The 24,267-nt window shown below is 32.5% G+C and overlaps 3 protein-coding genes across 3 annotated transcripts; 2 read left to right on the plus strand and 1 right to left on the minus strand.

Moving 5' to 3' along the window:
• Nucleotides 1–409: 409 nt before the first annotated feature.
• On the minus strand, nt 410–3,126 carry LOC128182027 (uncharacterized). The gene is made up of 2 exons (XM_052850627.1): nt 3,023–3,126; nt 410–2,873 (listed from the first exon to the last, which is right to left on the minus strand). Exons 1-2 carry the CDS (start codon nt 3,124–3,126, stop codon nt 860–862), a joined length of 2,118 nt encoding a protein of 705 aa, XP_052706587.1. The 3' UTR covers nt 410–859.
• A 9,315-nt stretch (nt 3,127–12,441) lies between these two features.
• On the plus strand, nt 12,442–13,544 carry LOC128182137 (alkaline ceramidase 3-like). Its single transcript, XM_052850748.1, has 3 exons — nt 12,442–12,587; nt 13,009–13,054; nt 13,359–13,544. Exons 1-3 carry the CDS (start codon nt 12,442–12,444, stop codon nt 13,410–13,412), a joined length of 246 nt encoding a protein of 81 aa, XP_052706708.1. The 3' UTR covers nt 13,413–13,544.
• Nucleotides 13,545–22,474: 8,930 nt separating this feature from the next.
• LOC128180344 (uncharacterized) lies at nt 22,475–23,662 on the plus strand. Its single transcript, XM_052848375.1, has 5 exons — nt 22,475–22,561; nt 22,708–22,804; nt 22,937–23,068; nt 23,196–23,260; nt 23,433–23,662. The coding sequence occupies exons 1-5, from the start codon at nt 22,475–22,477 to the stop codon at nt 23,649–23,651; spliced, it is 600 nt and encodes a 199-aa protein (XP_052704335.1). The 3' UTR covers nt 23,652–23,662.
• The last annotated feature ends 605 nt before the right edge of the window (nt 23,663–24,267 follow it).

Genomic DNA, 24,267 nt, shown 5'->3' on the forward strand with positions numbered 1-24,267 from the left:
TGGATGATTTTCCCCCGTTTTTTTTTTTTTAAATAAACCCGTGGGTTTATAATTGAGAAATATTGGCTCTAGAAAAATCACAGAAATGGAACATCAAAACCAATTAAACACAAAAACGGATCACATGGTATTAAATTGATTTATCTTGTCGAACTTCACGTCGTTTTCTTCCGCTAATTCTAATTCATTGGCAACAATTACAAACCAAATTTGACAAAACACACTGCTTTTATTCCATATGTTACAAAGAAAGAAAGTTCTTAAAAAAGAATACAGATACAATCAATTAACCATATCTGAAGCTCTGCACTCCAACGTACATGCATGTTTATATACACTATATAATGTACATATGATTTAGGAGATACATGTATATACATGTATAAGAATATTACTTTGCACATAATTTTTAACTGCATGGAAATCTACGCATAAATCTACATAAAGATATTGGTTTTGTAGATAGATTTTTGACTCTATAACAGATCTTTCATCCAAATTACTGTCTAATTTTAGAAATAAGGAATCATTGAGTATTTTAAGATGATCAAATAAGGCCGGAGTGATCAAATTCAAAGAAAGCCTAAAGGGGCTTTATGATAGATTCGATCATGCCCGAACGTTATTTGATCACATTATAATACTCATAAATGATTCCTTACTACCTATATTCATATTATATAAACTAATTTTCAATCAAATATTAAGTAATTCACATTTTCACTTTATCTTAGTTTGTAAAATTATCCAAACCCCTTCTTGCACCCGAACTGCGTGATTGATGAACTGTATTGGGCTATACGTTACAAAATCGATTCGTAGTGTTATCACAGACAACGACACGGGAAAATGTAAATATTTACTGGTGTAGTGTTGACTGGACCACATCATGTATTCTCCTCTGTGTAGCAGTTTGTATCCTGTGGAATGGATACTGTGCGAGTGATTGTTGATACGAGTAAAGAGCAGCCTGAAGGTTCCCTGTCATCTGTTGACAGATCCCCAGGATTTCCCAGGAGATGTCTCTGAATAGATTATTTACATACATCCCCTGATCATGGTGGATTAGGACCTGTAATTCATTTAAAGCTGCTTGTGATGATGTCGTATCAATGTGTCTGTAACACAAAAACTTTAGGAAATGTAACATTACAAACACTGGGATCATTAATCTAATCGATCTGTTCTGTAGAGCAGACTGTTGTTCTGGTAATAGTTCACTGATATAACAGATTTTGGGACTAAGGATGATATCCTGTGCTACAGCCTGTCTGCGCTTTGTAGACCAGGACTGTCCTCCTACAGACTCATTATACCTCTCTCTGTCTACGGATCCCCTATACATCAGATAAGGCTGAGCTAACTTGACCTTTGTCATCTCTAAAACAGATAAAGCTTCGCTGTATCTGAGTGTCTTGTAATAATACATGGCAATGTACAACATATCAGAAATACACCCGACCTTGGCTGCTAATTTCAGCATGTGACAGGAAATTTTGACTGCAATATACAGCTGTTTATTGACACCTGCGAATGTGTACATATTTTGTAAGAGAAAAGAGGTTAGGTGAAGGACATAGGATGTAAATTTCTGTAAGACCACAACTTGATATTGTGTCATTGGTGACTCTACAAACTGTTCTATCATGTGTATGTATTTGGTAATATGGCATGGCTGTGCAATTGTATAATAACATTGTGTGGATTCATCGGCCACTTCTACATCATAATCAACTTCAGACATCATCATACAAATTGAAAGTGTAGGGTTGTACAGGATATCAATGATGTAGGACCTGATAGAGGAACTCTGTAACAGACAGGCCAGACCTTTCTTGTAGAATTCATTTAACTGTAAGAACAATCTGTTTTGTGCTGAGCCATGGACCTTTGTCAGAAACAGGTTGTTTTGTGGGATGAAAAAGTTTGGACAGATCCCCTCATACACCCATTTAAGGAGGAGTTTAAAGCAGAGCCAGAAACCACCCAGGAGATTTTGTGGACTCCAGTGAGGTAATGTGTTTTGTTGAATTGTCCAGAAAACTGTTGTCTTCATGTGATAGGAGCACAGCAGTTTACTGGTTTCATCTGATTGTTGGTTTAGAACTTCTTTTAAGAAAAGTTTTAACAACCCATATGTCAAAAACTGACAGTGGTTCATTGACGACACAAGTTTATATTCTGCACGAGAAAAAGAAATTCTCCATTCTTCATTTTCATGAGGTCCTAATGGGTGTCCTATTGCTACAAAGTGACATCCATTTCTGACAATGTCATCAACAACTTGAGGATTAGGCCATGAGTGACATCTGTCTGTCGATAGGGAAACAGAGGGAGGCCAAAAGTCACTAACAAAACAGTAAGCAAAGTCGTATTCCTTTCCATCTAGGATACCACTACTGCAGGGTCCATGTAGTGTAGAATTAGGAACTACTGAGGAACAAGTTAATTCTCTGTAAAGAGAACTAGATGTATATAGTCTATTATTCATTCTGACACATGCTGAAATGACGACTGGGTCAGCGAATGGTGTAGGAAACCGTAGTAAAGTGAATCCTGGTGGACTCTCAGAACTCTCAGAGAGAATCAAGGCTGTATTGGCTGTGTTGTAATACTCAGACTGAGACGCGTCCATGATCACGCATTGGTTGTTTGGCCAAAACATAATGTCAATATCTGATCCCTTCAGTCTAAATCCTTCTCTTTGGCTTCCACTCACCATCATCGTGATCGTACCGTGATGTGTGATTCGTCTATCGATCATCTCCGCGATGTCAATCATCTCCCTCCTCATGGTCACTTGTTGTGAGGTCCCCACTATCTGACACAGTACCACAAACACGCACTCTGACATGTGCTGCAATCCCTCACATCTGTAGTTATTGAAATGTATATATTTGAAACTTATCTTTTTTGTTTTTCATTCACATTATTCACAATATCTACAAAACATCAACTGGAAGAAGTACTAGTATATTGCTTAAATTTTTTATAAACTAAGATACCAATTTAATGCACTTACATTTGTGGGAGGAAAGACTCCATGTTGAAAAAATTAATACATCTGAGGAAATTAATCGTGTTATTTTTATATACATCTCTGTCTTGAAGACGGAAGTTTGACATTTAAGGAAATAAAAAATGTTTGGATTAAATTTTGATGTAACTGTATAAATAAACGTGTATGTAAAGAATAAAAAACCGCTAAACTCCAATTAGAAATATGGTTTTTAGAGTAAGAGCTGACCATAGGATTCATATTCCTACAGTTATGTCCTTCCTTTTGTTGGTTTAATGAAATGAAATAATTTCAGACAAGACTAGTTCAGACTAGATTTTGAATTGTTCAGACTGCAATGTAATGAAAAATCCAAATTAAAGTATGGCAATTTTATTATTAAAGAAAAAGTAATCAATATTTATTTTGTTTTATTCTCAATCAGGTGACCTTTTCCCATTGGTCTCTATCCATCGTCGTGTCATTCAGGTGACAACGTTACAATTTGAACTTTTTAAACTACATGTACAGGGCCAACTACAACCATATTTGGTATTTAGCTTCTGTAGTGCAGGATGTAGGTAAATTTTTAAGTTTATAAAGTTAACCTTCCCTGTCAGGGGCCCCATGGGCGTAACCAAATATTCGAAAAACGCCAGGTTTTCAAAAAAAAAAAATTCGCTACTTCCGCATGTGTGGGAGAAAAACCTAATGCATGGGTATAATGTTCATGTTTCTAAACTGTGAAATTTATGGTTCCAGGGTAAGGGGTTTAGGCCCTAGCGTGGGGCCAATATGGTAATTTTTTAGAGATGTTTAGTCTCCGCTACTATATACTAGTAGATCCCAATAATACCTTGAATTGATAAACAACCTATCCAGATACTCTATAAAAAATATTATGCAAAATAAAAAAATGAATACGTTATATTTACAGTTTCCAGTGTCTTTGCCTGTGATAAAACTACGTATCGATTTTGTACTATATAACCCATAATAAAAATGACGCCAAATCGATCGAGGCACCAGCAGAGTTTGCTTATTTATATTTAAATATATAATCGTATGATGGCTTAAGATTATATAAATGTAAGTAATAAGGAATCATTCTTTGAGTGTTATGAGATGATAATTTCGGTCGGGGTGTGATCAAATCTATCATAAAGCCCTTCGGGCTTTATTGGATTTGATCACGCCCCGACCGAAATTATCACCTCATAACACTCAAAGAATGATTCCTTAATTCTTATAAACAGCTGGTATTTTTCGGAAAATGTATAAAAAATCAAAGCCCAAGTAATATGCACAACTCTGATATAATTCTACATACATGCAATTGAATGCAAAACAAAAACTTCCCTCTTGAAAACCGTTGGAGATACGTACAATATACTAGGTACTCTTTTGGCAGGTACTCTTTTTCAATACTAGTAGCTGGATCTTTTCTACGAAAAACCTGGTTAAAAAGCAAATGCATGATTATGATGTCTATGAAGCCCTTTTCCTAAATTGCAAAATTCATGGCTCCTGGGTCAGGGGTTCAGGCCAATATGGCCATACATGTACATGTATATTATTCTAACAATACTTTCTTCTCTATTCCGAGAGCAAAGGGTAGATCAACTGAATGCATTGTTATTATGTCCACAATGTATTCTTTTTAAATTTTGATTTTGTAACCTATAGTAGTTACGTATAAAAATGATGAGATTCCATAACACGTCAGCGGCCCCTTTTCTACGATCAGTCATTTGTAGGCGCTTACTGGACGGTTCATATAGAATCTGACAAGATTGAAATCTTTATGAATCTGTGAATGTTCTTATTTTTAAAAACGTTTTTACATGTATATGCATTGTTTAACAAATTCTAATTTAAAAATATCAACTTATATTTAAAAAAAAAACAACTATCATAAATTAGGTGTATATAGCTTTTTTTGGTACTCTAATTTGATGTTAATTTTTTCTGCTGTCTTCCTTTCCTAAATTTTATAAAACATCTATGTTTGGCATCATTAAATATATATTAAAGACAGCAAACATTATTAAACAAAGATACTTGAAAAAGTATATTATTGACCAATGAAGGTAGCAATCTGAACATTAAACATTTTTTATATTTTATGATGGTCCATTTTTCAAAGATAATGTACCTGCAAAATGAAACATGAATTCCGACATTTATGGGTTTTTTTTTAGCTTACTACAGGCCATATTTAATTTCAACTTTAAAAATTTCACATTTTAATGAAAAGAATGGTAAAAGAGTAACAGGTATTTATAGATAACATGAAAATTGAACATTGCTAGGTTTTAATGCATTTTATGAAACAGCAAAACAAATTTTAGCATATGATATACATGTACTCAATCAAAGAACTCCTTTTACACTGTTCACTGTACAATGAGATTACAATTTCATTCACTCCTTTGATATAAATACACGTCAAAATAAGATTGGAATTATAAATGTGTATCCACTCAACAAAGATAGTGACATATTTGAACACAAATGTATCTGTGTCCCATAGTAAAATACTGTAAAATAAGGCTGGAACCTTGTATATGTTGAAAGAACTTTCCTAATAAAAATATTCAATTCAATTCAATAACTTTGTTAACTCCTTTAATTAAAAATTATATCAATGTAAATCACACCATCTATTTGCACCCGTCTTTTTTGTTAGACTGTGCAACATAATAATAACTAAATAAATTTAATAAATAATTCATAAATTTTTAAACCCATTTTAAAGATAAACTTATGAATATTCATGTACATGTAGGGTGTTTATGGATTCCATCCTTTGACACTGTCTTTGAATGTTCTCCCCACTTGCTTCTCCACCAGAAATATATATCAGCTGTGGGATATCTTGATTGTTGGACAATGATATACAAGGTATGTATCACAGTCTTCTTATTGTGGCACAATGCATCACTGGTGAGGATTATACTCTGTTCAATCTTAACCAGACACAGTATTATACTAGTAGTTCAGCAATTCATATTTTCCACCAGAGCATCAAACATATCATCAATAGTCAATGGTTTCTGAAGCATTGCTGCAATTGAAATGTAAACATTCATGTATGATGTAAAGTCATTTCTTTGATACATGTATCATAGTCTTCGAATTTGTCTTTGTGAGTATACTATTAGCAGCATAATAAATATCAATCAGATTTTGCAATTCTAATGTAAGTGTAGAATATCGGATTGCTCAAGTTCTTGTATCAATCAGAATTGGACTATCTCTAGTAAAATTTAAAGGGAAAAGATATATGCCTGTAAATCAATTTTGTATGAAGATATGTCAAACACATTGCCATATCCTGATATTTTTCCATTTAGAACTGAATTTGGCTTTCCGACAGTGTACTTTCAATACATAGAATATAAGTCTTTTCATTTTTAGATATAGTAGTAAAATTTACTATAATTGTGCCAGCACTGGCTGAAGTTACGTCTTGATTTTCATTTAAAAGGACATTGAGATTTTGATCCTTGTACCTGTACTTACCATTGATTAAATCTTTGGGTTGAATCTCTCCTCCGTGAGCTAGGACTGAGCTCCCTTCTGAAACGCTCACCCATTTCTCTGTGAAATAAGTTGTGAATATATTTTATAAAAGTCCACTTCATTGTTACATAATTCTTTTTTGTTAGTTAGTCAAAAGACATGTATACATGTATGTGTGTGTTCATGTATATATTCTGGTATATTTTAATATCTAAGACTAGAAGACATGCAAAATATATATTTTAATTTCATATTTCAGAAACAGTATCAACTGTTTGAAATTTGTATCTTTTAATGAAAATATTAAAGATACTGCAAAACTGTGTAACCTAATACCATTTACATTGCTTCTGAAACAAAGTGAGTCAGGTAGTCTAATTATTGCAGCTAACTATGTACACCTGAGTATGGTCACCCACCTGTCTAGGGGATCCTCCTTGAAGCACTGCTGCCAGATTTCTGATGCCAACGCCCAGGACATCAGGTAGGAGTAATAGCGGGCTCCATAACCATTCAAGTGGCCGATGCGCAAGTGGGGAGCCTGAAAGTGAAAAAATATTATATCTTCCAAAAACATGTATATGTTTGTTTAGTTTGTATCAATATTGGCGTATTAAATTCTCTTTTTTCTTATACTGGTACTTTAGGTTATCATTCTTTATAACTCTCTAGTCTTTTTTAAAAATTATTTATGCACTTATTACAAACATAATATTTTTTTAACCCTATAGGTTTACGGTACATGAACATTAGAAGATTATGGGAATAAAACTAAAACTGACTTCCCTGTAAGCGTGCATTTGTTATAAGTATGCTTGCTTAAATTATTTTTACTGTACTGTAGTTACCACTTACTGGGCCTTCCACGTAGGGTACCCCCATGTACTGGTTGTGGATTTCTGCGTACAGCTCAGTGGTAGACTTTTCCAGAGGGTTCTTCCCATAAAGCTTCTGACTAAGCAGGGAGTACACTATCTGAACTTGCATTTCCTAATAAAATGGAAAATTTTATTGATCTTGGTACAACATTCTATTGTATATAATATCTAACAGCATGGATGGAGTACAGTATCTATACTTGCAATTTCTGTCTCCTTGTTTCAGGCAGTTTATTTTTCTACAGATTAGTTGACATGCAACATACCTTTATAAATGTTTAAATTAACATGTAGATTTTATTAGGGAAAAACAAACATTGAAATACTGCATGAGCTGATAGTGGTGGAAAACATAAAGGAAGATATAACTCCTAGCTATCCAGCTATCTTTTCCGAGCCTATTTCTAATGAAATATTTTTAATACTTACAGTGGCTGAAAACATATTGCTTGCTTTACAATACTTCTTAATGGCTTCCATGGGTAACAGTTCTCCTGTTCGAAAATGTCTAGCAAACAGACTGATTACCTAAAGAAATGGAAAAATAAACAAAAATTAAAACAAACAAATGAAAATGATGGAAAAAGCAAGTCCATGTGGATGCATTGCGCTTGTTCAATAATTCACAGATTAATCTCACCCTTGGGTCTGTACCAAAAAAGTCCATAAATTCCGAGGGAACTTCAGCAAAATCAGTTGGACACCTTGTACCTGTCAATTAAAAAAAAACAAAAAAAACTTCAACAACAGAGATTAGGATTGACTAGATGGAAAATTTTACAATTTACTAGCCAACTTTCTCTACACAAGCATTCTTTCCCTACAGTCATCTTATACAATATACTGGTACATACAGTAAGTATATCACCAGCAGTAAAAAAAACTAGATGCTGTCATTAGACATTAATACCCGCACCAAGTGTTTGCCCCTAAATAACACTGGTTTTTACTAGTTTAATTAAAAATGAAGGCCACATGCCAGCTCCGGTAATACATTTAAAAATCATAAATTTCATAACTGAAGAATGAGATCATTTCCCATATGATATATATATAACACACATGAGCAGCACTTTATGTGCAATTTGGGGTTGAACTGTTTGCAGTGAATTTTCAGTTAATCAATAATCTTGACATTTCATGTCATAGAAAGTATAATGGTCTATATAATTATTACAAACAAAATTAAAAATTAGATTATGTCCCCTCCCCGTGGCGGTTGCCGGTTTTAGATTTGCTTCTGTGTGCCTACAAGCACATCATCGTGTGCACAGATTTAGAGAAGGGGTGGGAGTGAGGGGTTCCAGACCCTCCTCCCCCCCCCTAAAAAATTCATTTATATCAATAGTAAAATTACCAAAAATAGCCCCACCTTGGACCCCAATGCTCTTACAGACATGTAAACGCTCTAACCCATTGCGCTTCAATGTTAGGTAACATTATTTGGGGGGTAAATATCTATTTAATATTTACTATACTTTATTGTTTATCTCAATCAGGAAGTATAAATCACAATATGCAAGTGTCCTGCACCACCTTAAAGCTGTTATTTACCTAATAAAATAGTGCAAGTGGATTTGAAGAATAAATCATAAAAATACATGCATGTTACAAATAACTGATCTTTGTCTGAAGTGACGTACACAACACAGGTCTGCAGGTCTCATTAGCGGGTACTAGTTTTACCCAGCTCTTCGATTAGACGGGTTCACGTGTAAGTATACATGTATGTGTTTTCCATATGCAGAAAATGATTAGTTTAAATCAGCTAAAGGAATTCGTTATTGTGTTTCAATTGGATTATCATTATGATGTTGACCAATATAGATAAACATAATACATGTAGTAGCAGTAGCACAATATAATGAGATGCCAGCATACATAATTAATTAGTTCTACTTTCACTTTCTAAATGTGATCTCCCTTTGACAGCATACTGTATCATTATCTTTTAATATTTAAATAAGCTTATCATCGTTACCTATCCTATCGCATTTGTAAAGTTTCTGTTATTTTAATTGCAAAAGTTATGTTTTTCATTTGTCAGACTTGAACTATTGAGTTGACCCCATATTGACCCTGTATAAACAATTTCGGATTAAATGTATGTATAACATGTAAGTAAGTGTAGACACTTATCAGTTTTATTTGAGTTATAATAGGAAGGAAGGATCTAGTATTTCTTTCTTAATGTATTACATGTATAATGCATCAAATACGGTGTAGGTCATGACCTTATGGGACTGTTCTGATCCCACGAAACAGGAAAATACAAAATATCTTCTAATGTCATTATGATGCATACACTGTATATTTTGTTAACGTCTGAGATCTGAGATCCTCATCCCTAATTAAACCATATAATTTATTCTTGCTCTTTGTGTCATTGCACGTGAAATTGTATATAGATTATGCCCCCTTAAAGACACTCTGACATTCTAGAACTAGAAATAATAAAGTATTTTATCTTATTCATATGTAGTGTTTGATTCATGTGGGTAATTCCTAGCCTAATGATATGACACTGCTTTGTTTATGAGACTTTACAATTGCCCCAAATAGGCAAATACACATGCATATAACAATTTGCTTATAAATCTTAAAAATTGAATTAAGCAATTTCCAAAATGTTAATGTGCATCAGGAGAGAAAAAGCAATCAAGAAATGATTTAAAATTTGCTACTGTACACATGTTAGAATGTATTAAGAAGACTGAATCTTTAGAACCAGGTTAGATTGGGGGAGGACGAATGTTGAGTATAAACATTTATAATTTGAATCATTTATTGTTATTAATTTTAACTTGTTAATGAATACTAGTTATTGATCCCAAGGTAGAAACATGACCTCTGATCATATCTCAATAGATCATTTGTCAATTATGCAAGGTGTAATGTAATTTCTTTAAAGAATAACATTTTTTTACAAGTTTATAAAAGTTTTTAGACACCCAAATTATATTTTGATTTTAATATATTATTTGACAATTAAGGATGTTATTTAAAATAAGACAAAGCCATTACTACAGTCATGAACATGAATAGTATAGAACAAAACACTAACTAATGCATGAATATACATACATCGTAAGTATTACAAACCATAGATGATTGATCTATATCTGGGTTCTTAAATTGAATCATATATCATGTACATATTATATTATTGTTTCTTTGTTCAAAGCATTTCAGATGGTATGTAGGTCATGATCCCAAGTGCTCTTCCTGAAATTATCAAATATCATAAAAACCATTGAGATCCCCACCTTAATCCAAAGATATTATTCCTCCTTAGGTCATGGTGCATCAGATCATAATGGCATGTAATTTAAGTCATGACCCTAAGGGGTCATCCTGACCCCCTTAGAATCAGAAATTGTCAATTATCTTTAGATTATTGATGTTTGATGATCCTATCTCTATTTAATCTTTATTATCAAGTCTCCCGAATGAAATTTGGAGACTTATTGTTTTTGTACGGTTCTTAATACATGTATTATTAGTCCCCTACCGGTTTTCACCGAAGGGGACTATAGCTCTACTCTGCGTCCGTCAGTCCGTCTGTCTGTCTGTCCGTCTGTCGGTCCGTCTGTCTTTCTGTCTGTCTGTCTGCATGTCCGTCTGTCCATCTGTCTGTGCAGTCGTGTCCAGTCCATATTTATCTTTTGGAGAGACATTGGAAGTTCTTGCTTCACACAAACTTAAGATTTGCTTATGACTTAGGGTGTTGCCATGATTTTGCCTCAAAATCATTTGGGCAAGGTCGATGTCTCTGGAAGGAAAATTTTAAAATTTGTGTCCAGTCTATATGACCTGAGGGTGTATAATGATTTTGTTCCAAGGACATTTGGGGAAGGTTATGGTCATTGTTCAAGAATACATAATTCCTGCCTGTGTCATGTCTTGTGATGAAAATCATAAGAAGCTAGAATTTGACACAAAGATTGATTGTGACTTGTAAACATGTCCCAACTTTTAGCTTTGGTCAATTGTGAAAGTTCAAGGTTACTTTAAGAGAAAAGTGTATCCATTACATTTTCATTGAGAAAGACTTGAGTTATATTTTTTTTAGTGGGGGGGGGGGGTTGTATTTGTGAGCTTTGCTCCCAGTACCTCTAGTTTTGATTCATGTACATTGCAAATAAAAGGAGATAATAAAAATGAACAAAAAATTTGAAGTTTATCATCATGCACTTACAATACAGAGTTTGTTTAATGATTTATAAAAAAAAAATTGAATCTATATTTTACTATTATAATTTGGTATAATACAACAACAACCTTGTAAACTGTTCCAATTTGTGACAATAATATTGCAGTAAAAACATAACATAATGTTTTGTTTATTATATACCACTTGTGAATTAAAAACCTGGTTTAAAACAAAACTGCCGTGCAAGATGAATATCATTCATTTAGTACAGGGAAGTGTAAACAATGTAAACTGTAAATGTAAATGAGTCCTATTTATTTTTCAGTCAAAAGCTCATCATGACAATTTCATTTTCATGTATACTACCTATAATGTTTACTGCCTATATATAATAAAGGCTTGTGCACCTTATAATGTATGTCCAAGGGAGAGGGGCATGAGTGTTTCACCAATATCGCTTATCGTATTTGATACCATAAAAGATGATTTGATAAGAGTTATGACTATTGTTGCTCAGGTGTGTGATGTGGCCCCTGAGCCTTTTTTTATTTGATTTTTCGAATAGAATTAGATTTCGGGGAGGGATATGAAAATGATGGTCAGAATTAATGGTATTCTGTAGAATCATTGAGCTTGTTATGGAAAGTAAATATATCTTAAAAATTATTTTGGGGTGTGACTTTGAGGATTTACTTTTCATTCTAATTCATTGCATCTACGAAGATGAGTTCATTGAGGATATGATATTAATTTTGATATACAATATGATACCTAATCAATATAATTGAAGCCATCAAAAAAATCATATTTTCTCAGTACCGGTATGTATCGACTGTCATTTAGTATCAGTTCTGTATTTCCATCTCAAGCTTGATTTCTGAGAGGTGATGACTGGTAATTATAGTAATGAACTCGGTCTGTTTTGCAGGTTAATCAGAAAAGAGTACCTAGGAGTATTCGCCCCTATTTTCCAGCTCCACGCCTGGTGGCACATCTTAGCAGGGACTGGGACATATCTCTCTGTCTTATTCAGGTAAAAGAAATGCAGTGTGCTAAAGGGCTGAGGAGAAATAGCATATTAGTAGGATTTACTCTCGGACAGTGAACGATTTTGAAAATTAATATTTGTTGATTGATGGATATAGGTATTTCTACATAGTAAGTGTCAGCAATACTTTAAGCATATATTGAAACCTTGCCTACGCTTATTTTCAGTTAATTTTATCAACCAGGCTATGTTTCTATTTGGAAAGTAAAAAAGAATGGCAAAAAATTTGAAAGCTTTAGTATCACTAAGCTTTTTTCACATGGTAGATATTATTATACAATCATGTAGTAAAAAATGTATACGATAAGAAACATTTTCTTTTTGCATAAACATCACCATGGTCAACAATTAGGATGTTAGAATACACATAAATTGAAATTGAAAAAAGAGATTACTTTCTTTTTAGTGCTCATACAAGATACCTATACCTTGGAATGAAACCAGAAATCAAGGTTTGTTTATTGTCTTCTTTTCAATTTTTCTGTGAGACTGATGGACTTTGGCCATTCAATACCATTTCTTTCACCTCAAAACTAATGAGGGTTTATTGACAACTTGTGAAATTATGAAAACCAATAATCTATTAAATGGAATGCAAGTGATTTTGTTGTGTCAAAATGTCACTTTGTTGTTTTAAATTAAATTGTATATGGACCAATTATTGACCCCAGATCCATGAAGCTTCTCTTGGTTTATTTTTTCACAATATTTATAAATAAAGGTTAATGTATAAGAATTTGTGCTTTTGTGTTGTAGTTTTGGATGAAAGTCTGGCCATACCTGAGACTTCGCAAGCAAAAGAAAGAGTAGTGATTCATTCCAAAATGTTAAAAAAGACTCTGAAATCAGAGAACAAGACATATCTTGCATTGTGTTTATCATCTGTTTGATGGTATCTAAGCTTTGAAGGGAAGAATCAATCTTATATTTTCCTTTTTATTTTTTTTTGGGGGGGGGGGGGGGTGGGTGGGTGGGTTTGGTGGGTAAGGGATTATATTATATTATCCTGCCAATTTGAAACTAAATCCTTCCAATATTAATTTATTCAAATATTTATTTCAAGCATATTTTTTTCCTTACATTACTGAAGGTGTTAAACAAGTTTTCCTCCTTTGTGTTACCTGTATATTTGTTCAATTCTTCAGATAAAATGTACTGGTAATGTACGCGACATATTCACATAGTACATGTTCTACTAGCACAGACATACAATTTGATTCTTAGCATATTTTATTTATTGATTTAATTTATGACATATTTCAATTGTAGCAAAAATAATCAATGAAACATCAGGGTGTACACGTCAATTTTTGTCATCAAAATTTGTGTCAAATATGATTTAGATCCTAAAGTCAAATATGCCTATTCAGTCCTTTCCACGAAACTATACACACACTTGGCTTTACCACATGTCTTGATCTCCGTAAAATTGCATGCAAATACTGTGATGAAACTGAAACTTAATGTAATCAATCTTACTTTTAAACTGACTGATAGTTACATTTATATACTTGTACAGGGTTTTTTTTGGAGGGGAGGGGGGAGATAATTCCCTACAAATAAAAAGAGTATTAAGGGAGTTTGTTAATTCCATCTAGTCAAAATCAGTGGATCCCCAACTTCCAAATTAGTTGTTGTTTTGTAAACTTTTTAGGTGACTAGATCGAGAGTCAAGTTTATTCGTTCAATAGTTGATTGAATACATGAGTTGATTATTTACTTACAAAAAATAATCCACGTTGACACATGCATGTTATGTACGGTACATTGTATATGTGTTCAGAATACGCTCTACATGTTGTGCTGTAAATTTTCATTTTGTCCTCCTGTCCAATGCAAATTGTGTTATGTACTTGCTCTATCTGTAGTGTTCAGATTTAATAGTCACTGTAAGCGCATTATATTTGGCTGTGTATTCTATTTCGCATATTTGGCAGAATGCGACTTCTAGCTGCTAAATTAAATACATGGCCAAATGCCAAGAACAAAAACATCAGGAAAACTCTAATTCATATGCATGTGAACATGTTGAAAAACTATTTTTCCAACAAATATCGTACGCCCCAAATATGACACGTTTACAGTAGTGTTCGTTCATCTTTATATTGTATGTGATATTGACATGCATGTGTATATGAAAAAAATACATATGATATACATGCACTGTTGATGCCTTTTTTCATGCGAGAACTTAATTCTGCAATTCAAGAATTTTGCTTATACCGATAATTGTGAGAATTTAAAATTGTAAATGCCAAACTTTCATCACAGTTTCGTTTATAGTTTACATCTGCCTAAAAAAATATAAGCGAGATATAGTGCTATTTGAGATTTTATGAAGGTATTAATTCCTTGCGTTTATTAGGCATCTACAGTGTATGCATGATTACATGTATGAAACACATGTACATGCATAGAGCTCTTCCATCATCCATTTTATTTTATTTATTGGTTGTGGGGCTATTATTTGCTAGGTGCTATATTTATTATCATCAGTTTATTGTTTGTATATTAAGTACTTGCTGTTAATGTTCATGATTTTACAGTTGATATATTATAGTACCTAGCAGAAACTAGGAATTCCCGTAACTCAGGTTTTGTTCATATTAGTTTAGTTTGTTTTACATTATATATATAAATCTATATACATACAAGTAAATAAGGTAAAAAACTTTTTTTTACATGTATACATATAGTCATAAGAGTAAATAAGATAAAAAAAATAATATATGTATTTTTGTATTATTCTTAAAAACTTTTATTATAAATAGTAAACTGCTGTATACATGATATATGTAAGGGATCTTATGACTCTCTTCATATATTCCAAACACTCTTGGTCTTTTTATTTTTAAATTAACTGAATTTTGAATTGTATATTTTAAAAAGGTATATTTATGTATTGAAAACTTGGAAGAGATTTTGAAATGTTACATAGTTTTTGAATTTGAAGGTCACGTGCTTGGGACAATAAATTGTTACATTCAGAATACCCCATTTTCCATAGACAGGACATGCTATGATTTTGTCAATGGATGTTTTATCAGGCAAAGAGAGACCTTCAATAAAAGATATGTGTAATTCTGGGGAGGGGAGGGGGGGGGGGGGGTTGTGAATGCTAGGGTCAGTTGTACAGGTTTGAGTGAAGTCATACCTCAGCCAAAGTTATTATTTCATCATTCCATATATTTTTCCTATAATACTACCATATGTCCAAGATAAATTAATATGTGTATGCATACTTTTTTTTACATTTACATTGAATTATTAAGAATAAAGATAATTAGAATTTGGGAGGAATAAATCTTAAGATAATTCATATCTAGGCCTATAAATTTGACCATACTGACATGAATTATGGGATTTCGTAGTAAAATATCACATGCATTAAGTGTTCTTAATTTTACCTACATGCATGCGTTTTTCCTCTCGTGATAATGAAAAATAGTTTTTAAAATTTGTATGTTTTTTTTTGTTTTTGTTTGTAAAATCAAGTTAATTGTATCAAATTTTTATGTATCAAAATGAAAAACAGAATATGCATATGTTAACTGTTATAAGCAATTGGTAAATTGCGAATTGTATCTTATTTGTTTAAATCTTTTTTTTTCTATAACTTACCTAAAATCTCGTTTGTTTTATTTGCTTATATGTGTATGTAACTTTTTGCTGAAAAAAAAAACATATTAAAGAACTTATGTGTTCAATTTTAATTTCAAGCTTAAGAAGATCAAAAGGATGAAAATGTACACATGCATATGTATTTATACAAAGCTATGTACATGTAGATGTACTAGTATTAAAAATACACCTGGTGCCTATGTCCAATTTTTTCGTCTATTTAAACCATGCAGCTATAATTTTGTTGCTTCCAATTTTTGAATGTACACATACTGTGCTTTATGTACATGTATAACTTTAGATGTACATTTATGTTTTGTTTTTGTTGTTAGCTTAATATAAAAAGCAAATTAAGGTACCTCACTACACCCAGACTCATACTTTTTAAGACACTACGTCACAAGATGGCGATTCAAATGTTTTGTTAAACTGTTTATATCTTTCGATTAGGTTGTATATCATTGTAGCTCAGTGGTTAAAGTATTTGGGATTTTGAACTGCAGTTCATGAGTTCGAATCCGCCTGGAGCTCTTGTTCATGTTTACGGAATTAAATTATCGAAAATGTAATTTTTCATCCAAATTGCACATTTTTATTGCCTATTTGACTTAAAAATACTTCTTTTCCATATTTGATAGACTTCCATTATAATGTCTATCATAATCAAGTAATTTTCTGCTGATTTGAGAATATTTCAAGGTAGTGAGCCACCTTAAGTTTGATATTTTGTTTGAAATAAGGAAAACTAGTGGTGAATGAAGAAGCATATCACAAAATGAAATTAAATGCTAAAAAAATCTAATAGGTTTTGATTTTTAAAAAAAATCAATTTCATTAATATTTGTGTTTTTTCGTGCCTAAAATTTTAGAAAGCTTTGAAACTTAAAAACAAGTTTAAAAGCATGAAACGCGAAAATAGTGAAGTGTACATTTGCTTGTTCTGTTTGTTTTTTTGTTTTTGGTTAATATTACTTGTTGTTTTGAAAATTTAATTATAACATTGTTTGGATTCAATCTTCTTCTGATTTCATGCATTATTTAAAACAGTTTTGGTCTTTCTATTGATAATTTTAGATTACATATATATAGTGGTTGTAATTAAGGGTTAATTAGATAAGTACCTGTATATTTCTTTTTTTTAATATACAGTCATCTTTATTGTAGCCCTTCTAGTTTCATAGATATTATCTAGATGGCATATCTTGATGTTCAGTAATGCAATTATTATTGGGAATATGTAAAATTTGAAGAGGGCAAAAGTTGTATAGAAAAAGACAGATATAATTAGCAAATTAAAGTTATAGGTTTCGTTCAGTAGACATTATATTACAGACCTACAAACTTGTACATTTCTTTCCTGTTTTATGCTCAACTTAATATGTGCAAAGAAGCAGAACAATGTGAATCAAATCAAATATAATTTGTTTGTGTTTTGTTTGGTTTCTGTAGCAACTATTTAATGAGTTGTATCTCTTAAAAGAAAATAAAAACAAAATGCTTCTGTGATAATTACATGTATAACATATATGTTTATTTCATGAAATAAATTTCCTGATGACTAAAAGAAATGCATGCGTTGGCCTTAATAGTCCCCCCCCCTTTCTCCTCAGCCTGATGGTGCCTTAAATTCCGTACATTATATACAGCGCGTTGGCGGCTGCCATAATGGTACCCTCATTGTACGGATAACTCCTCCTACAGTTTTCAAGAGAGGAAGTTGTTCTCTTGCAGATCAATTGTACATATATCAGAGGTGTGCATATTGCTAGGATTTGGATTTCCGATAATTTATGAAAAAAATACCAGCTTTTAAAGTTAGTCATTTTTTGGCAAAATATTGCATATAGGGTACTCCATTTCACTGGATACGGGATGACATGGATTATGGATACAGTTCACATAAAAGAAAACCCGGTTCGCTGTCACATTGATATCTTTTCACTTGTATATTTCTTAATACCATCAATGATGGACTCTTGAAGTACATGGAGTATGGTATAATAAATTCTAAGATGCCTAAGCGTGGTAAATATCAAAAGACAAGTTAGCCTTATACAGAGACGGCTGTTCCAAGATCACAGCACCAAGAAAGACCTATATGTGACCGCCATGACCTTGAAAAATAATCTAACATATCTATAGTAAATCGCATAGCCTATAAAACCAAAGTGCTTTGTATGGTATTCAAGATTGCTGCCAAAATTACCATTTTGCACCACGTATGATATTTATAATGGTTGGTGATGTTTTCATTATCCGTAAGATAGTAATGTATATCTACATGCATATTTTTGTTTGAAATTAAATATTAAAACTAGAGCAAAGCTCGTTGCAAAGCAACGAGTGGGTCTTCCGTTAATGTCGGAAGTAAAGCCGGAAGTTCCTGTTAGAAACAGACCTCTTAAACCAACAAGAAGAGTAACTAAAATAAAAAGATGAAAAAATTGAATTATTCCTGGTACGACTTGACAAAATCCGAATGATTTTAAGTACGAATTAACAAAAACCTTTCTGATTTCAAGAACAACTTGACCAAAAAAAATACGAATTAATTTTACTTTGAACCAATCGCAACTTCTCGGGCCTTTTCGGCAGGCTCGGAAAAACACCTCGAATGTATTACCATCACCGGATGTAAGAATTTTATACAAAATGGAGTCGCTTCCCATTAAAATAAGTATCGGCTAGACAGTCTTGTATGTCGCTTCTGTGTTATATTTTAGTGTATATCGTTTACTTTAATGAAGTATAGCTCACATCTCAACAGATCGTAAAATGTGTTCTATTTATTTCAAGTTTTACAAAAAGGGGGGTTGTCAGGGACGCCTTGGTAATACATTAGAGGTGTTTTCCGAGCCAGCCGGAAAGGCCCGAGAAGTTGCGATTGACTTTGAACATTACGCTATTTTTTAAACCAAGGACGTGGAATCAACATTTCCGGAAAAATCAATTTTTAAACCCCGATATCTCTGTAATGCATCGTCCGATTTTCAAACGGATTTCAGATTTTAATTCACCATGTTAAGTACCATAAGACTGATATATTGTCTTATTTTGTTCAAAAAAATGAAAATTTCCAAAAATTGGAACTGCTTCCGGTTTTGAGCAAAATTGATGAACAAAATTCTAAACCCCCCAGTACATTATAGAATTGATACATCTATCATCAGTAAAAATTTCAAAGCGATATCTTTAAAGTTTAGGGAGATTTCTTCCGGACAAAATCACTTTTTTTTAAATTTAAAATGGCGGCCAAATTTGAAAGGAAGTGACGTAAATGCTGAAACTTTTACATCTGTTAGGCACGGTAACTTTACAAAAACTCTGAAAATTTAATTGAAATCGGATGAAAACTTTTCGAGATATAAAGCCGAGAAGGAGTCAGAAAAAAAATAAAAAAATAAAATAATAACTAGAGCAAAGCTCGTTGCAAAGCAACGAGTGGGTCTTCCGTTAATGTCGGAAGTAAAGCTGGAACTTCCTGTAAGAAGCAGAGCTCTTAAACCAACAACAAGAGTAATTATAATAAAAAGATGAAAAAATCGAATTATTCCTGGTACGACTTAACAAAATACGAATGATTTTAAGTACGAATTAACATAAACCTTTTTGATTTCAAGAACGACTTGACAAAAAAAATCCGAATGTGTTCAAGCACGACTTAACAATTATTTTTGGTATGAATTAATTTTACTTTGAACATTACGCTATTTTTTAAACCAAGGACGCGGAAATAAAATTTCCGGAAAAATCAATTTTTAAACCCCGATATCTCAGTAATGCATTGTTTGATTTTCAAACGGATTTCAGATTTGAATTCACCATGGCAAGTTCTATATGACTGAAGTATTGTCTTATTTTGTTCAAAAAAATGAAAATTTTTAAAAATTTGAACTGCTTCCGGTTTTGAGCAAAATTGATGAACAAAATTTTAACCCCCCCCCAGTACATTATAGAATTGATACATTTATCATCAGTAAAAATTTCAAAGCAAAGCAACGAGTGGGTCTTCCGTTAATGTCGGAAGTAAAGCTGGAACTTCCTGTAAGAAGCAGAGCTCTTAAACCAACAACAAGAGTAATTATAATAAAAAGATGAAAAAATCGAATTATTCCTGGTACGACTTAACAAAATACGAATGATTTTAAGTACGAATTAACATAAACCTTTTTGATTTCAAGAACGACTTGACAAAAAAAATCCGAATGTGTTCAAGCACGACTTAACAATTATTTTTGGTATGAATTAATTTTACTTTGAACATTACGCTATTTTTTAAACAAAGGACGCGGAATCAAAATTTCCGGAAAAATCAATTTTTAAACCCCGATATCTCAGTAATGCATTGTTTGATTTTCAAACGGATTTCAGATTTGAATTCACCATGGCAAGTTCTATATGACTGAAGTATTGTCTTATTTTGTTCAAAAAAATGAAAATTTCCAAAAATTTGAACTGCTTCCGGTTTTGAGCAAAATTGATGAACAAATTTTAAACCCCCCAGTACATTATAGAATTGATACATCTATCATCAGTAAAAATTTCAAAGCGATATCTTTAAAGTTAACTGAGATTTCTCCCGGACAAAATCACTACTTTTTAATTTAAAAATGGCCGCCAAATTTGAACGGAAGTGACGTAAATGCTGAAACTTTAACATATTTGAGGCACGGTAACTTTACAAACGCTCTGAAAATTTCATTGAAATCGGATGAAAACTTTGTGAGATATAAAGCCGAGAAGGAGTCAGAAAAAAAATAAAAAATAAAATAATAATAAAAAGAAACCGAAGAAAAACAAGAGGGTCTTCCGTTGGAAACGGAAGACCCTAATAAAAAGAAACCGAAGAAAAACAAGAGGGTCTTCCGTTGGAAACGGCAGACCCTAATTAACGTCCGAGTAATGTGTCTTTAACTGTACCAGTTATCGGCTAAACTGATAGTTCGGGTTAATAGCACGTGACAATCCAGGATTTTTTTTAATTCAGTCGTCTGTTTCGAATAAAGAAAATTAAGTTTGATTGAAAACGTTTTTGAATATGTTTTATACATGAGCTTAAACGACCATTGTTTACCGCTGATTTACATCTTTGCATCAAATTCGTACATCTTTTTCATGAGCCATTCGCACTGTATCACATGACCAACCAAGTTAATTTTCCAGTGAACTTTTTTTTTTTACATCGCTGTTTATTTACGAAATTGACACCACCAAAATATTTTCCGATTTGAATCTACACTGTTGGGATTAATTGACTGTCCCTAGGGATATTAAGTATATTAAAAATTGTAGACATATGGAAGAAGATTTTTAAAGATATTTAATTTTTTCCTGCATTTACTTTAAATTTAATTAGAACTTAAGAAGAAGGGCTTTTTTTTTTATTAAAGCGCACGAAAAGATGTTCAAGGTAAAACAATAAAAACAAGCGAAAGCTAAAGAAAATTTCTCGTTCTCATCAGTCTTTCATAAAAAAAAAAAATGATTGATAATTCATTGAAAAACATGGATTGCTTTGAATACCGCATTTAAGCTTTATATCAAAATTTATAGAGTTGTTTTATATTGTGTCCTTTTTTAATTTATTGCTGACGTTGACGCAAAACGGAAGCTAATGAATTAGAACCACATTAACCATTTTAACAAGACCTTGGACTTTCGATAGGACGTAATTATCTATTTCTTGCGTCAAAACAATTTTAAATGACGCTGCTGGTTTCAAGTGAAATATAGACAGATTGCGCAGTCTTAGCTCAAAAGCCAGACAAATCTTTTTGATTTCACAGAGCATTGGCTGAGTGGCCAGCGATGAAATAGACAGGCCTACGTCACATTGCTGTTTGACACAACTACCCAAAGTCCAAGCTCTTGTTAAAAATGGTTTTATTATGGTCGCTGAAGTTTCTTTCAATTTAAAGAAATGGATGGATCAAACCATCCGTGCATTTGAAATTGAACTTCGTGATTGAACATAATATATTGAATGCAATAAAAATTAAGTATTATTTTAGCCAACAGCAGGTCCAGTTAAATCATTACATACTGCGCTAGCCATAAACATGGAAAAATTAACTTGCAATTCGGAGAATGACCTTTTTGGTTTTCTTTCTCTCTTCATTCGTGACGCCGTCTTGCAACGCATCACAATATAATGACGTCACAAACGTTGCGAGTTATATTCGTTGTCAAACAACACCAAAACACACGCTCTTGTTGGAACCTTGTCTGAAAAGTTTGATTGATTTGTAAATATGGAGAAAGTTGGATTCGAGACTCGATTGCGGTCACTCCTGATGGAATTCGTGTCCACCACAAACACACGGACAATGACTCCGTTGGTATGTTTTGCTTTTTTTCCTGTTTCGTATTTGTAGGGTTTTTTGGTCTACGATCTACTGAAACAGGTTTTTGTGATTGCATAAACTTCCATGAAATAACATGTTGGTTTATGAAATTCAATATTTTTTACTGTTTTGTTTTACAGAGAAAACACATCCTGCAGCTATTGATGTTTCTGTACGGGAAAGAGAATTTCAGGGAAATTGGTGGAGTCTCTTACTCTAAGAACAAAGATGTTGCTGGTATGTAAATGTACAAAGCATAAATTCAAATCCAATGAAAAAATCTCGGTTACTTGTTTTTAAAATGATGATATACAGTGGTTCCAATTGATTGGCTATTTGTTTAATTGAAATTATAATTTTCAATTTCAGACCAACAGAAGAAGTACGTTCTGTATGGATATCTGTTCATGGAGGCGTTGAAGAAAAACACAATAACTGAGACCGACTTGACCACACTCCAGAGAATGTGGGGGCAGCACCTCCTGTCCCTGGTCAACAGCGGTATGCAACATAATGTATAGTTCTTTTTTGGCATTCATTATATTGATTGTTATAATTAAAACAATCTTTATTAAATATACGTAGTTTGTTCTCCTTTTTTTCATTCATGTTTGTTTCCCTCCTACAGATAAGGTAAACATAGCTGAGAAATACGAAAGAATTCTTCATAACAGCAGTGAAACAGTTTTTAACGTAAATATTTCATGGTGTTAAACTTCACTAATTTTGAATAAGATCTAGACCGAAATGTTCAATTGTAAACAAGTTTTGTCAACATCAATGTTTTTTTCTTCATTCCTACCTAATCGTTTTTAACAACATTGTAAAAAAATGTTTAATAATTAGATTGTTCTCCATCTTGCAGATCAAACGATTTCAACGAAATTTAGAGAGAATGAAAAAAAGCGAACCAAAGTCAGAAGACAGATCAAAACTCAAAAGTCACGTGACAAAGATTGAATTTAGTCCGTTTTGCTTTCGAAGACCCAGATTTCTTGAGAGACTCACAATGTCACTGAAGAATACGTTTGGCCGAGGAGATCCGAGAGATTTCTTGATGCTGAAGTTCCAAGACATTCAGTAAATTATGTGGCGTTTTAGTCACCTGGCTATGGATCTTACTTGTGGCGTTTGAGTCAACTTACTATTGAATATCGTTGTGGCGTTTTAGTCACCAATTAACTTTCTTAAATTCTGTTTTTGTTTTTGTCCTATTAATACCGTAACGATAATACCTTTTTACAAATGCTTTGATACCTGTACACGCAATAAAATCGTTGATATTATTATAATTGTATACGCCGAAAAATTCATTAATCAAGTCTTAGTTTTAAAACTGAATTAAAAAATACCTGTATTACTACATGTAGTACTCTGACCAGCATCTTAATACATGTATAAAGTAAACGTCCATTTTAATTTTTGTTTTTGCTCTTTGCTTAGGTCGTTTTAAAATCTTTAAAGCTTTGATTTACTTGCTTTTTTGTCATTTTTGTCATTTGCGAGCTTGTCTTAATTTCTGTACAAGACAATGGGTTTATATACTCCGAAATATTATTTTAAGTACATGTACATGTATGTATAAAGATTTTGAGTTATGAGCAGGAGATTATCAACTCAGATTTATTAGGTCACATGAATCATTCAGTTTGAATAATGCTTAACTTATTTAATTAATACAAAAAAATTAACGGGAACAC

Source organism: Crassostrea angulata, chromosome 4 (assembly GCF_025612915.1).
Source record: "Crassostrea angulata isolate pt1a10 chromosome 4, ASM2561291v2, whole genome shotgun sequence".
NCBI lineage: Eukaryota > Metazoa > Mollusca > Bivalvia > Ostreida > Ostreidae > Magallana > Magallana angulata.